The 16,324-nt window shown below is 39.2% G+C and overlaps 1 protein-coding gene across 4 annotated transcripts in view; it reads right to left on the bottom strand.

Annotated features, from left to right (window-relative positions):
• Positions 1-16,324, bottom strand: part of ARHGAP10 (Rho GTPase activating protein 10) — a 153,317-nt gene that overhangs the window by 41,292 nt on the left and 95,701 nt on the right. For all 4 annotated transcript variants that reach the window (XM_062602770.1, XM_062602769.1, XM_062602771.1 and 1 more), the window contains one exon: positions 15,572-15,731. In XM_062602770.1, the coding sequence (XP_062458754.1) occupies positions 15,572-15,731 (160 nt within the window). The remainder of the gene's footprint in view (positions 1-15,571; positions 15,732-16,324) is intronic.

The following is a 16,324-nucleotide window of genomic DNA, read 5'->3' on the forward strand; positions in this document are numbered from 1 at the left end:
ATAGGTGAGAAACACTCTATAAGCATCCTGTAGTAAGGCACTCAAGACATCGCGTTAGAAGTATAAGAAACTCCACATGACATCATATCCTGGCCTGTAAACCCTGAATATTAACACATGTAGGAATAAGATGACCCAAGAACCCATGCATACATTGTTTTATAGCTGCTTAATCATAGTTCTTGTATTGGCAGGTAGAAGTCTGTGCTGTTACAAAATGATCAGAAACACCATTTTCCATGAAAACTGTGGAAGAATGATCATATTTCCCAAAACTGGGCAGCAGCGGGCAGAAAGCCTATATATGTTGCGCAAGGGGAAGTTCTAGTGGAAATATTATCTTCTTTCCCAATAAGTGATTGTTGCTGTGGGGGAGGTTGAATGATGTCATTTGAACTTCCCCATACCAGCGTCGAGAAAACTGGCTCCCCCTCCTTCACATTTCTATGAAGGATTATGTGAGAACCAAAACAGTACAAAAAAACTCTCTAAGAACAAAATATTTATAAAGAAGAAAGGAAACAGTCCAACCTGCCCCAGTATAGACAGAGCAGCACTCTCAGACAGTGACAAAGCTCTAATTGTGCTCAGAGTGCTAAAGCCATCTCTTAAAACGTGATGTAATATATAGTAGTGAAATCTAATGTGCACCTCCATGGCACTTGGCTAACAGTACCACACTGCCCCCTTATGTGTAAATACAAGGCTAGATTGAGCAGTTCCAGGGATAAATATTTGCTTCTGAAAAATTCAAAAGTACCAAAACTTTAAATGCCATATTTTCCATGGACTAAGTGTTGTATTTGGGCTCCCTGGTAAATAACTCTCTGCCAAGAGGTTTCAGCATGTTGTTTACTATGTCACATTCCACAGCTGTGTTTATTTGTACAGCCTTATCCACGCATCTTCACTGAAATTAATGATGGTGAGAAGAACAAGTATTCCCCAGGAGAACTTCATAAGCTATGAGCTTTCTTGCATGCATTCAGGTGGCTTGCACAGGTTGCAGTAAACTTCTTAAGTGTTTTTTTCTTACTAGTATTTCAATATACTCTTCTAAAATATAAGAAACTAAGAGAGCCACAGAAGGAAAACACAATCAAGAAAACCACAAAGGCAATCCTTACTCGATACCCAGCACCACACAGGCAACAGCATAATGAATTAGAGACAGGTATGAATCCAAGCCGATTTCTACCTACAAGTATCTATGATGCAAAAGAGATGACTGACGGTTTGTTCCGGTTTATTGGGGGGAGGGGAGGGGAGGAACCTTACACAATAAACAGGAAAAATAACAAGCAAGCAGTGGAGTCACACTTCAAACAGTGGCAGTCCTACACATGCTAGCTAACTTCATATAGATACCAGTGGCAGGAAGTCATGAGCTGCCCAAATAGTTCTCTCCTGCCAGGCCCATCCCCTATTTTACCTGACTCTACTCTTGACTTCTTGTTATAACAGACTGGTAGAGAAGTTTCCTTTCTGGGATAAGGACAGTAAGTAGTATATTGCTTTCTAGGAAACACGGATCACATCCTGAGAGCTCCGGAGTAGCAAAAGGCCATGTGTTCTCCACTGGGACCAAGGCAAGGGTCCAAAGAAACTCCACTTTCTCACTCCTACAATGCAATGCTACAAGCTGCATGACTTATTTCCTTGTGCTCACATTCAGTATCTGTCTCCACAGAGAAGAAAAGGATTCCTGAAAGGCACATTTAGATATGTACTAGAGAACACCACCTCTTGACTATCTGCAGAGCAAATTTACCCATGCAGAGCACATTGAGACTAATTGTCACACTCAGCAATCAAATCACCAAGTATTACAGGTTGTCCTGCAGGATTCTGAGACACACAAAAACAAAGAAAGAGAAACCAGAATCCCAAAAAAAAACCCATACACACAACCACCAGAATGATCATTAGGGTTTACATCTTTTTACATAAAAAACAGGAAACATCCTGCCCTCATGTGTTGCATGAAAAAAGTATATTTGGAGTAATTTTTGCTCTTTCAAGCAGCTCATATTTATGTTCATCCCTACTTTGGTATTTTTGTCCTTTCAGTAGGAAAATAAAAGCCAGTAGAGCCCATCAATAACTGGACCTGATTTCAGTTTTCTTTCTGGTGCAAACCAAAGCTACAGCTCATACCAGTTTTGCAAAGGCGAGCATCTGAAAAGCAAGCAGAAGGTCAACCTCTGCCCTAAGAAGTGCACATACAGCATTCAGCTGCTCTTTTCTGCTTTACTTTCATTTAAATAGAAAAGTACTTTTCATGATGCCTTAATGGATATTTGTCTGCTGCACTGACTGAAGCACTGTAACATTTGCCTTAGAACAGGGGGATGGAGGCATGCTTTATTTCAGTTGTGGGGAGAAAAATGTTTTGGGTTTGGTTTCATTCAAATTTGCTTCTAGCCTTATTATTTAAATGCCATTCAAGTATAAATGTTTCACAGCTAATAAAAGATGCTGCTGCAAGAAGCACACTGTATATGCACAGAAGACAGAATTCAAAATCATAACACAATGTGAGCACCTGAAATGGTACTAACACTGTGTTTTGACTGACCTGCACAACAGAATGGGACCACACCTGACTAAATTGCAGAGTATCTTCTTGCACTGCAAGCTGTTGCTATCAGATGCATGGCTAAGCAACCACACATACACAATCAGATGGAAATCCTCCCATGGAAGAGGAGGAGTGGAACATGCTATTTAACAGAAGATCTCTTTGCTACTCAAAAAAAAAGCCTCCCTTCAAGTAGAAATCAGATCCACCATCATCACACATCTGGATTGCAGAATTTACCACAGCTTAGACTAATGCCAATATAAAGATGAGAATGAAGTTTGGTCACTGAATTATCTCATTCAAGAAGCAATAAAAATGTACTAAACCAACATGAAAAACCAACTTCACAGTCACATCCACTGTTACACAGTTTTTGAGACTGCAGCTAAACAGCATTAGATTATAAAATACCAGTTCTCTACAAGATAGTTCTCAAAAGTACTGGCATCAGGCTATTAATCCATGGGGGTACACATTCAGAAACTAAGTGAAACTATTTACACATATAGCACTTCATTTTATCAAGCAACAAATCCAACTGTTACTCAGTCCCATCCAAGTTAGTCCTGTATTTTAAATGATTGTTTAGGTCTGATGTTCCATGAAAGCCAAATTTAGAAGTGCACACTGACTTAACAGGTGGATCAGTCTTCAAGCCTGCACTGTAAAAGTTACAACAGAAAAGATGAGACTCTTGTCACAAGCCATTTAAAACCCTGGTATGTTTGACCTATTTCTCTCTATGCAACAGCACAAAATGGATTCCTTACAAGGTTAAACAAACCACAAACCATCTTGGATGTACACCGTTAATAACAACTCTGTCTAGAGCAGTGAGCACCATCCCTCCATAAAACCATTTCAATTCCTAAACCTGTGTCCCACAAAGTCTACAGAAGCATTTTGTAAGAGTAATGAGCCAAATTCAACATATTATCATACTGTATTCTACCAGCAGATCCACATGGCAGCAGCCCAAGGAATTTTGCCAGATTCCCCTTAATCTGCAACAACAGTGTTGGACTCTAGATCCTGAGCTCTTACTAGAGCTGATTTCAGAAATTAAAAAAAAACATGGTTGGGAGGATTTAACGGCCTATTCCACAAGTTTATGACTAGATGTATAGTTGTACATGGAAATGTAGATTAGATTGTGCTGCTACAAGAGAATACTGATCTGTTCTTTCTGGTCTCAAGCCGAACTAATTAATGAATTTCAGTACGTTTGCCAGGAAACACTTTAGGAAAAGACCCAGACATCAGGTCATCTCTGTCTGCTTTGTATCACCAGGGTAATTAAAATTTCTACTAAAAATCAGTGGGAGGCAAACAGCAAGGACAGGGTGGGATGGAAAAGAAAAAAAAAAAAGGCTTAGTAATAGAGCTAATTAGGATAAACTTATAAAAAAGTCATTAAAATCTTAAAGCTGTGCCATGATTTTGTTGCAAGACAAAACCTCCATTCACTCTCATAACACCTACCACACAGAACATGCATCTACTTCTTTTGAGTACATGAGCAAGAATCAGAGTAACAGAAGTAGCTGTCTAATGCAAAGGAGGCTAGATCATGCAAGGTCATTCCAAATTCCTTGAAATTCAGGTAGTGTTATAGCCTCCACTACTACAATATTTTTTTAAGAGGACAGTATTTCTCCAGACAAGAACATCAGTACAAGTTTTTATTTGGGTAATTTCCCTTCAATACATACTTGATTTGCAGTTGGTAAATAATAGAAACACACACAGTCACTTCAACTGATGTTTATTGAACAGTATGAAACATCATCCCCACAGGCCACATATACTGCTCTATCCTTAATATATTTTACTGCTATGGTACTAGTTGCATTTCCATGACAACTAGCTATAACATGCTGACCAAAGAATATTTTATAAATTAGCAGCTAATGGGATAGTGCATGAGAAACTTATCATCACCATGGTCTTTCCATGACTTAGTTTCCTTTCAGTGTAATGCAAACCCAGCTCAGGTTAGATCCAGCAACCCGTTCAAAACAGAAGAACATGTATTTCCATTAGAGACAAAAATGCTCAAGACAAAAGAGGCCAACTATGTCAGCTATCCACAGTGTGCTCGATGTTGATAGGCATTCTAAGCTGTTTTTCCTCTTAAGATAATGAAGGCATTTGTTGTGCCATTCGTTTTGCCATTTCCTGCAAACATAAAGCAACAATGTCTTTTCTGTCAAGTTATAATTTTACTCTAGATATAAGCATTTCAGGAAATGCAAGATGAAAACAAACATCTTGAAACACATTGTGGTAGCTTAGCCACTACTTGTAACCACTAGCCACTAATTGTACACTAACTGCAATTCATTTTTTAACAGTAAAAACCACACTCGATAAGATGAAGAATTCTAGATTTATTTTTTTTTTCCTTTTGAAGGCATTGCAGAAGCTAACTGGAGCTATTAAAAGTTTAATCATAATAGATATTACAAAAGATCAACTTCTGGAGAGCTAGGACAGAAGTTTCAGTTCAAAACTAATTTCTGCACCAATTCTAAAAATTTTTTAGGAACTTTCTAGCGTACTGAAATCTTTGGGAAATGATCCTATGTTACTGTAGTTTCTTACTTTTTTGCGTTTTTCTTTACTATGGAAAAAGTTACATAAACCTGGTTTATTTCTGGTTTTAGTAAACATGGTTTCTTCTTCTGTTTCTCAAAACACGATTCAATAAATACAAAGCATGTAGAATCACAGAATGGTTTGGGATGTACAGGACCTTAAAGCATGGCAGGGACACCTTCCACTGGACTAGGTTGCTCCAAGCCCCATCTTACCTGACCTTGAACATTGCCAGGGATGGGGCAGCCACAGTTTCTCTGGGCAACCCATGCCAGTGTTTCACCACACTCACAGGGAAGAATTTTCTATTTATTTCTTTTTTTAACATGCACTAGAAATTCTTGACATCTAAACAGAATTTGTATTCAGTGACCAAAATGTGATAAAGCTCATTATGTCTAAAAATCACATTAAATATTTTTGAAACAGGTTTACAAAATCTTCAATAAAAATTATTGAAGATTTTGGTAATTAACAAGTTAACTAGAACCCTTAAGCAACTTACCTCCCCAAGATTACCACTGTGTCCACTCCAATACAGGTGTGCTTGCCTCCACGTAGTTACCATGACTCTTGCACTTCAGCATCTATACACTGTAAAATCTGATTTTCTGTGCACTGGCTTCCATGAGATTGCACAGGATGCAGATTTTCTGAGGCTTTGGATTTTGAGGCTTGAAGTCCACTACAAACCACAAAACACTTTTATACAATATTCCCAGTCATTATACTGGTGGTAGAGGGGATAAGATCAAGAGCTGAAAGACACCTGAAGCTAAGTCTCTAGAGGGCCACCAACCAGACAGCATCAATAATGCTCTTGATGGTGCCGGGCACACACTATTTAGTTAGAATGCAACAGAGGATGCAGCCTGAAAAGTAAACGGGTATAAGTCAAAACCAGAAACAGGAAACATCCTTGGCTGTGAGCCAAACCACAAAGCTCTATAAACAAACAAAAAATTAAATAAGTAAACCAATCCATCCATCCAAGGCAGCCTTTTTTTCATTGCAAAGATACCATTTGCTGAGACCATCTGCCTAGCAGCCTGACTACCCATAGCCAAATGAAACATTGCTCTCAGGGATTTGTTGATACTGTGGATCTCAACCTCAAACTGGAATATCTGCTACTTGCTCTTCTTAACACAAAAGGAACTAGAGCTCTGGACAAACTGCAAATTACTAAAAGTGACAAAAAGAACCAAGGGAATTTTCAGACAAACCTGATGTATCTGTAGACCCTAAAAGCCACTCATTTGTCCTCACTACCTCAAACCATGTAGTTCATGTTTGAGCTTTAGTGAAGAAACTAAACATAGTCTGTAAAACATGACACTACAGTCTGGAGGACAGCTGTGAAAGGATGAAAGAAAAGAAATCATACCAAGGTCAAAACCGTGTGTCTTTTGATCGCTTGTGAATTATGAGTTTGTTGACTCAGCCTTTCTAAAAGTAGCACTTCTGATACAAAGACTGCAGCTCCTACTGGATCACATATCGCCCCACCTTTTAACAATTCATGAGAAGAACACTCCTGATAGCAGCCCATTCACTGCTATCAATGAATCCATTCTATTCATTGAAGGAAAAGAGAGAGTTAACCATATACCAGGCTTGCAATGCCTACACATCTGTCTACTGCACCAGCAGAAACAGCAGATTCACCTTCTCTTCTGTGCTCACCTACTGTAAGTCACACTAAGGACAGTATTTTAAAAAGGTTGTCCTTCCCAGTTACAGCTACATATAATAGCTTTGTGTATCTTGTTTAGTTACTGTGAAAACTTTAAATAAATAAATAAATAAAAAAGCCTTCAAGTTAAGATAAATACTCTATCTAATTACCTAGCTATCTAAAACACAACATACTCCTAGTTACTAAATGTAAAATAATGCAGAAGGAGAATGTTTGCATGTACTTTTTTCTTGAAAAGAGCATGAGAAGTCCTGAGAAGATAAAAGGTGGCACTTACAAACCTAAGTTCGGAGCCAGCAAAAGCAACAACCATGGCCAAACACACTACAGGTAAGCATGATCTACCCTTCATTTTCAATAACTAGATATATATATAAACATTTATACACACACACAAATACAAATAAATATATATATTACACCTAGTTTTCTACAAAAATTATTAACAGAAATACAGTTATGTATTAGACCATCATGAGACAGGTTAGTTTTACCCTACTGATGTGTTGTTGCAGTAGTAATACTGCTCAGTATGAGAGGAACTGAAGATTCAGACCCCTGGTGCGTGCGCTTGGCTGAGGAGCCACTGGAACAAGGCTACCATCTGCAGGCTTATGACTGAATGCCTCTAAATCAGAATCCTGCCTAGATGTGGCGATATTTTTTGGGGGACCTGATGAAATCAATCTGCAGGTCCTGAAGGAGCTGGCAAATGAAGTTGCGAAGCCACTGGCCATCATATTTGAAAAATCATGGCAGTCAGGTAAAGATCCCAATGACTGGAAAAAGGGAAATATAACCCCCATTTTCAAGAAGGGGAAAATGGATGACCCAGGGAACCACAGACCAGTCAGTCTCACCTCTGCGCCTGGCAAAATCTTGGAGCAGATTCTGCTGGAAGGCATGCTAAGGCACATGAAAAACAACAAGGTGCTTGGTGACAGCCAGCGTGGCTTCACTAAGGGGAAATCCTGCCTGACCAATTTGGTGGCCTTCTGTAATGGGGCTACAGAACCGATCGACAGGGGTAGAGCAGTTGATGTTATCTACCTGGACTTGTGCAAAGTGTGTGACACTGTCCCATATGACATCCTTGTCTCTAAATTGGAGAGACATCAATTTGATAGGTGGACCACTCGGTGGATAAAGAACTGGCTGGATGGTCGCACGCAAAGAGTTGTGGTCAATGGCTCAATGTCTGGCTGGAGACCAGTAACGAGTGGTGTCCCTCAGGGATCGGTGTTGGGACCAGTCTTGTTTAACATCTTTGTCGCTGACATGGACAGTGGGATTGAGTGCACCCTCAGCAAGTTTGCCGATGACACCAAGCTGTGTGGTTCGGTTGATAAGCTGGAGGGAAGGAATGCCATCCAGAGGGACCTTGACACACTTGTGAGGTGGGCTGATGCCAACCTCATGAAGTTTAACCATGCCAAGTGCAAGGTCCTACACCTGGGTCGGAGCAATCCCAGGCACAGCTACAGGATGGGCAGAGAAAGAGATTCAGAGCAGCCCTGCGGGGAAGGACTTGGGGGTGTTGGTTGATGAGAAAATGAACATGAGCCAGCTTCAGTGTGCGCTTGCAGCCCAGAAAGCCAACCGTACCCTGGGCTGCATCAAAAGGAGCGTGACCAGCAGGTCGAAGGAGGTGATCCTGCCCCTCTTCTCTGCTCTTGTGAGACCTCCCCTGGAGTATTGTGTGCAGTTCTGGTGTCCTCAACATCAAAAGGACATAGAACTGTTGGAAGAAGTCCAGAGGAGGGCCACGAGGATGATCAGGGGACTGGAGCACCTCCCGTATGAAGACAGGCTGAGAAAGTTGGGGCTGTTCAGCCTGGAGAAGAGAAGGCTGCATGGAGACCTCATAGCAGCCTTCCAGTATCTGAAGGGGAGTTATAAGGATGTTGGGGAGGGACTCTTCATTAGGGACTGTAGTGATAGGACAAGAGGTAATGGGTTAAAACTTAAGCAGGAGAAGTTTAGATTGAATATAAGGAGGAAGTTCTTTACTGTAAGGGTGGTGAGGCACTGGAATGGGTTTCCCAGGGAGGTTTGCGAATGCTTCATCCCTGGTGGTGTTCAAGGCCAGGTTGGACAGAGCCTTAGGTGACATGGTTTAATGTGAGATGTCCCTGCCCATGGCAGTGGGGTTGTAACTTGATGATCTTAAGGTCCTTTCCAACCCTAACTATTCTATGATTCTATTGAGAATATATCCCTACATTTGACCCCCTATCACACTGTCATTGTACAAAGCATCAGAATGAAATGTTAAGATCTTTCCAAATGGCACCGTTACAGCTGTAGACATCCACAAAGCCTCATCAGTGTTTTCTTCTCCACAGATTTCCCTATTGCCATTACAAGGATTTATATCATTATTGCTTTGCATAGTATTTTTGCTCTTTGTTAAAATACATTTTTTATCTTCCATTATGACTGCAGGATCTTTAGAGGCACTCTCTGCAATGAAGTGCAAATGGCATGCACACAAAAAATTTGGAAATAAAGTATTATCAGCTGACCGACACGTTGTTTATTCAAAAATCTGTTAAATGGTTTTAAATACGCCAACCCTCCTGGTGAGGCAAAGCTGACTAGAATTCTGAAGAGTATGTACTAAAACAGAAGCATATATTGCACTATCATGCATTAGCAATGATCAGTTAGGATGTCATTCACGTCAATTTGGCCAATATAAAGAAAACTTTGTAAATTCAATACTTCACTTACCATTGAAAGCTGCAATAAAACATAATTCTTTTGTCATATCGCTTCTGCATAAGAATTTACTTTTTAAACTCTTCAGTGGTGCACCAACCTTTCTCTTCTCCATGCGCCCTGCAGCATTTCACAGACTATTTTCTATGACTAACAAAATTTTATTTAAGAATGTCCATTTTAGCACTCTCCATAAGCACTTCTCCCTTGCCACCTCCTCCACACCTGCAAGCACAGCACCCTGACCATTGAGACTGAAGCAAATATTAGTCAAGTGAATTCTGCTCCCTTATGAACATTTCTGTTTACTTACTTAGGAACACTGCCTACAGCCAGTGGAAGATGAGATATCTATCACTTGGAAATTTCATATAAAGTTGTGGGAAGTTGCCCAAAATTAACTGAAAGTAATGTAGGCAAGTCAAGAAGGCAGAAGGCTGTCTCATTTGTACGTGCCATGTAATTGTAATCACAGCATCTCAGTTGACTGCTTCTATCCCCAAGAACATGACTTTTGATTTTCTTTTTTTAATCTAATATGGTTACTCACAGTACATATTTTGTTTCTTTTGGAGCAGTCTCACAGCATACCAATCCAGGTATTGATCCAGACTCAGTTCCTTTTAATGCCACCAACTGCAGTCACAAACGTGACTGGAGATTTGATATACAGGCTTCTTACTATGCACAAACTACATTAAGATTTCAAAAACTGTAGTCTTTTAAACAAACAAACAAAATATTTGCAGTCAATTTACTGCACTGTGTGTGTGCGTCTCACATGGACAGGCTTTCTGTTATCCACAGGGCAGAGAAATGGTTTAAACAGCTTGCACACACTACAGTGAAATGCAAGAATTGCTACGACTCCTACCAAAACCATGATGAATGTCTTTGCTGCGCCTGCTGCCCTTTCTGTGTTACACTCAGCCAGTCATTAAGGCATGTAATTTGAATTAAGATCAGGAATAGTTTCAATGACACTACTAATTAGTTACATGCTTGAAGTTAAGCACATGCTGAATACCTTCCTGAACTGAAGCCTATGTGTTTCTTCACGAACTCTGCCCTAACGGAGATACCTGAATGCAATTTTTTCCCCCCTCCAAGTCAAACACTTGTTAACTTGAGAAACATTCAGCTTGGAGAGGTTTTAAATTGCTACACCACAGCAATCCATCACAATTACAATGCATTGTTTCTTGGTCCTCTGCTGCAGCCAAAGGCAAAGCAACACAAAAGCTGAAACAAGCCCTCTTTAGTATTTTTGATATGTCCCTTTACCAAGAGTTACCAAGTAGATCTGCTGTGTTATCAAAAACAGACTTAATATAGATGATGGCAGTGCCACTGTACCCTAAAGCATTTACCTGCAACAGAACCGATTTAAACATGCAGTGATTTCTAAGTGGAGACATGTACCACACCTGGTCATGCTACTTCCTATTTTGACAAACAACTGTTTTCACCTGATTCCATTTCTTCTGTCTCACAAATACCGCGTGTACTATGCAGTACGTTTTAAGAATAAAGATTTTCCATGTATTACTACATGATGCTGGCCTAAGACTGCAGTAGCATTAAATTTTTCTCTTGCTTTTAGTTACGTTTAAAAAAAAAAATCATAAGTACCTAAAGTAAGAAAAATTAAAACATATTTGATAAAAAAAACTTTCCTCCATAAAACTATTTTGCACAAAACAAACCTAAAACAAAGACATATTTTGCCTAAAGTATGCAAAATTGCTGCCCTTTTTAAAAAGGTTAATACTGAAAATAAATGAAAACAGTATCTGCCATATATAGGAACTACTGAGGTTTCCAGAATTAACGTCTTTGAGATAATTTTCCCATAGGATGTCTGAATTCTAGAAAGGTTTCTTTTACCATGCCTGTCCCTTTCAGCAGACTCTCTGGCTTCCCAGTCTCCATAAGGGACTTATGTCTAGCCCTTCTTTTTTCATCTAGTTTTCTTTCACTGTAATTTTAATCTCCTTTCTGTTTTTGCAATCTTGCTATTTGTACTCCCTAGTCTTTCCTCCCCCATATGCTGGTTTAAATATTCCAGTCCCACTGAGATTTTTATTCCAACCTCCTCCCTCATCTTCTTTCATTTCTAAGACTTCTTTTTTCATCCTGGTGATTTTTTTTATTCCCCTCTTAAAATAATGTTCAGGGAATTGAGAAACCAAAATGGCTCACATTACCACTGAGGCATCTCTAAATGGCAAATAAATAAGCCCTTTGAATAGTGACATTCATTCCAATGAGATGTCAAAACATTCTAACAAATAGCAAGATGAACAAGTGCATGCTTTTCATGCTGCTGTAGACTGCCCTTCTTCCACACCACAAGCCAGAAAGAAAAACCAGAAAAGATGAGATGCCCAAGATATCCAGTTTGTGAAACTCTTGGGACGAAAAATTCATTTATATCCTTGAAACTAATTTGGGGGAGGAGGATAAGAGAAATCAAAACTTTTTTATTTTTGGGTGCAAGTTGACTACCACTTTTCATCAGAGGATTACCTAATGGTCACGTAAATATTGTTCCAGGCATTGTACAAGCACAGCTATAGTCAGCCTCTGAGTTCGTTGCCTCAAAGAAAGGAACACCAAAGAAAGATGTAGTTTCAAAGCAAAATTAAAACAATGAGGAGACATAGATATGAGTATCTTGATGCTTTTTTGGGGAAGAATATAAGACACTAAAATCAAGGGAGAAAAGACAGATATGGCAAGGGAGAAGGGGACAAGACAGCCAAGACCTTAAAGACCTGCAAAGCAAAGGGAAACAAGAGTGACGCTGCACGCAGCCCAGTCAGCACAAAACATGGCAATTCCAGGCAAAACTAGAGAGTCCATTTAACATCAAACCTCAACACGCTCCTATTTTGCTCAGCATATCTGGCTGGCCTTTCTCTACAGCCATACGACAGAAGCAAGCAAGACAATTCACAGGTCTCATTTTCCTCTGGACTGGCCTCCCTTCCACAGCCTGTATTTCTGAGGGTCCTGAGTAAAATATTGTCTCAGCTTTGGCCTAGTTTCTGGTTTTCTCTTTCGAAGTAGAGATCTGCTTCTACAGCTCATCTTCTTACTGCACACAGAAATACACTGCCTGGAAGAAACTTATCTGTAACTGACAAAACCAAAAGCTAAACAATTATTTCCCTAATGCTCTTCTATCCCCCTTCTAGTCTTAATCATTGCACAATTCTAATGCGATTCTTAGCAACACATCAAGCTACACAGTCTAGTTCCAGCATTCAAGTCTCAGCATTGCTCTCATTTTGCAAAGCATGCCTTCCTCAGCTTCGTTCATGCTTTGGGAGTAAGTATATAGCCTGTGAACAAGTTGAAAGTGGTACTGACTGGTTTCTAGCTAGCAGGAAGTAAATGTATATATCAACAAAGCTTAAAAAATAAAAGCCCAAAACAAACAGCTTATGCACTAAGTATGATATTCTTATCTCAGGACAAGTCCCCATATCCAGGTTTCCACATACATATTTCATAGACATTCTCTAATTAGGACTCAGCAGAATGGTGACAGTGGAATTAACTGCACCAGGATTTCAAAGCTAGTAACCCAGTTAATTACATTTCCTCCCAAAAATGAATTGTGGATCTCCTTCAGTAATGCTATCCACACAATACATAACAAATGTTGATGCAGTTTAAAAATATTTGAGGATTCATAACAATTTTTTTACCATTTTGCAATGCTAGTTACTGTATTTAAACTAGAAACATTGATGGCTATTGCTTCTACAGTTTGGACGTTTGTCAGTCATTTCATTTGCTAGAGGGGAAAAGAAGTGCCTTTCTGCAGTCTGCCAGAGCCATAAATCACATATGCATGAAGTGTGAAGTTTTGCTTCAAGTTTGTGTCGGTGTACCTCCATCTTGATTACATCATTCTTCCACAGTTCCAAACTTTGCCTCTATTACCAGAAGCTGCTAAAAATTAGCACTGGCAGAGCAGTGGCTAAATGAAATATTTGAAAGTATTTCAAGCCGCAGCTGGTGACTTCTCCTAGAACTTTAACAAGGCTATCCATAAAAATACCTAACGCAAGACTATTAGTAAGTCCAAAATGCACAGAAATTCAAAATAATATAAAATGGAACATTATACTGACAATAAGCCCGCTTGCCATTTAAGTAGGTCCTTGGTCTACCCTAAATGAAGAAGGATCACTTGCAAAAGCAACATAAGTCAATGACAAGATTTTGTAATGCCTTAACACATACCTCTCCATTGCCTTTGCTATAAATACACAGAGGTCACACTTGGGGCCTCTGTGCATCTTGGAAGCAGCTCTAGCATGGGAGAGGTTGGTACAAGAAGACCACTGATGGCAAGTTCACTGTTAAAAATGACAATGAAATGACACAAATCCCTTAAAAAAAATTATAGCCTTCTAGTTCTAAAGAAGGCATAAAACCAAGGAATTATGGAAAATAATGAAGTATGACTTTGATGCACTTTTCACTTCCTGCTTCTCTACATTTTCAGAGGAGCAAGAAAGGCCACCACAATTAATATTTCAAACGTGAAACTGATGTCCAGTTTTTAAAGTCATGTGACTGAGCTGGCATAAGAAAAATGATGGTAATCTGTGGTGATGTAGTGATTTGAGTAAGCATAACTCAACCTCAACATGTTATTAAAACGCCCCAGCTCTGCTATCTCTCTCACTCTCTCCTATCACTTTCTTATATTTGTATGGTCCCGCAATAGCTTCAAAATCATGAGCTTAGTGCAAGATTTACCTTCATTTATAAGGTCCAAAATGAATAGCATGGCTTACAGCTCTTGGAATACTTACTGCTTGGAACTTGATCCACATCTGCAGCAAAGTGTTTTTCCAACAGAGCAATACCCTATCCGCCCAATGTGTGTGCTAGGGCAGCATTACATCTTAAGTCAACTAAGCCATCAAACCCCACCATGTGGATACAGCTATGCCAACAGAAGCTTTACCCAAACTGTATCATTCAGGGAGGTAATTACATTGTCAGAAAAACTTGAGACAGATATTATTTAGAGTAGATAAGGCTTGATTTAGATTGCCAATTTCAAAACTGCTAACCTTTAAAAGAAATAACTATTTCAACGCTCAGACTGCTTAAGAAAGAAGACAGGAAAAAGCACATCCTGGAATTTTACCAACATGCTTTTTTTGACAATAAGAGTGAGGAAGATGCTGCCCATCCTCCCAGTACGAGCAAGGTACCTCAAACATCCAGTTCCAGAAGTCAGTTTAGATGCAAGGGACTCCCAAAGGAGTACCTAAACAAAGAGACCAGTAAAGGACTTCTTTATTGTTATTAATATTTTTTATTTAATCCCAGATTACATGCAGTGACATTCTGGACAGTACCTTGTATGTGTAAGGCACCTTAGTAACTGGCAGCTGGCACAACAGCAACTTCTATTTTCAGTATTACCCAAATTGCAAAGCCCTAAAATAACTCACATTCAGCTGAAAACAAAGGAAATATTAATACCTGGCTCTCTCATACTGCTTTTTACCCACAAAATTCAGAGTAAATACTTCTTTTTAGTCTTGTCAACTTGGAGAAAAATAAAGACATAAAACAATTAATTCTACCCCCAGTTAAAGTACCCAACAGAAGACCTAAAACCTGAGCCTGGGCTTTCTCTTTTCCAGTCTTGTATCACTTTTGCTCAGAAAAAAACATATGCAAATATCTAACAAAAATCTGTTTGCATGCTATACACACAGAAGCACCACTACTGCCAAGAAATAAGCATTCTGAAATGTCAGTTTACCCATGTACATGGATGCTTAGAGTATAAATAACAAAAGCATAGAATGTATAAAGGGTATTCTTTAGAATTACTGTATTGGTAACTTCATACTTAACTCCACATTACCAATTAAGCCTAGCAGATCATTTTGGACAATGCTCAGAAACAGAAATTTATCAAAGCTTACCTTCTCGTGATTTTCTATCAGGATTTCAACGACGATATTCTGAAACTTCAGGTCCATGATGGCTGCTACAGTTTCTTCCTGTGGCCTCATTAAGGTTGGTCCAAATACTACTCCTAGATTTGCCACTGTCATTAGATTTCTCTTGGCATGCTTTGAAACACTTTTTGAAAAGAATTGAAGGAAAAAACAGGAAATAGATTATGAAAAATTTCCATTACTGTTGGAAACTAGTCTACAAATGAAAACATTACGTTTCCTTAATCTATGTTTTAGAAGTTTGTTTTCAGCAAAGTTTCTTCAAATAAAGTTTACTAAATACTGGAAAACAGAAAAGCCATTCTTCCACTGACAATTTAAAAACAAAAGCAGTCTCTTGCTGAACTTAAACATATAAAATGCACTTAGCCTTGGACCAGGGCAAGTGTGAAACCAACTTAAATTTGCTAACAGATCTCCACTATTCACTTTGCCAGAATTTGCGAAAGGAAAGTATAATGTTCCCTTTCTCACTTCAATCAAACCCTCAACTGCTGGCAGGACTGCTAAAGTAAATACTTATATGGCTTCATTAATGGATTAAATTTCTGCCTTTCTCGCCAAAACACACACAGCATGAGTCAAACGTCTTGTCTGCTTTTGCACGTTTAGCTCTTGGTATTGTGTATGACAGCACTGAGATGGGCTCCAGCTCTAGCCACACTCAAATAAGGCCCTTTGTAGTTAAACAAAGGTAAGGACAAGAATTCTGACAAG

Source organism: Pezoporus occidentalis, unplaced genomic scaffold (genome assembly GCF_034315485.1).
Source record: "Pezoporus occidentalis ecotype Australia unplaced genomic scaffold, CSIRO_AGI_Poc_V1 ctg79, whole genome shotgun sequence".
NCBI classification, from domain to species: domain Eukaryota; kingdom Metazoa; phylum Chordata; class Aves; order Psittaciformes; family Psittacidae; genus Pezoporus; species Pezoporus occidentalis.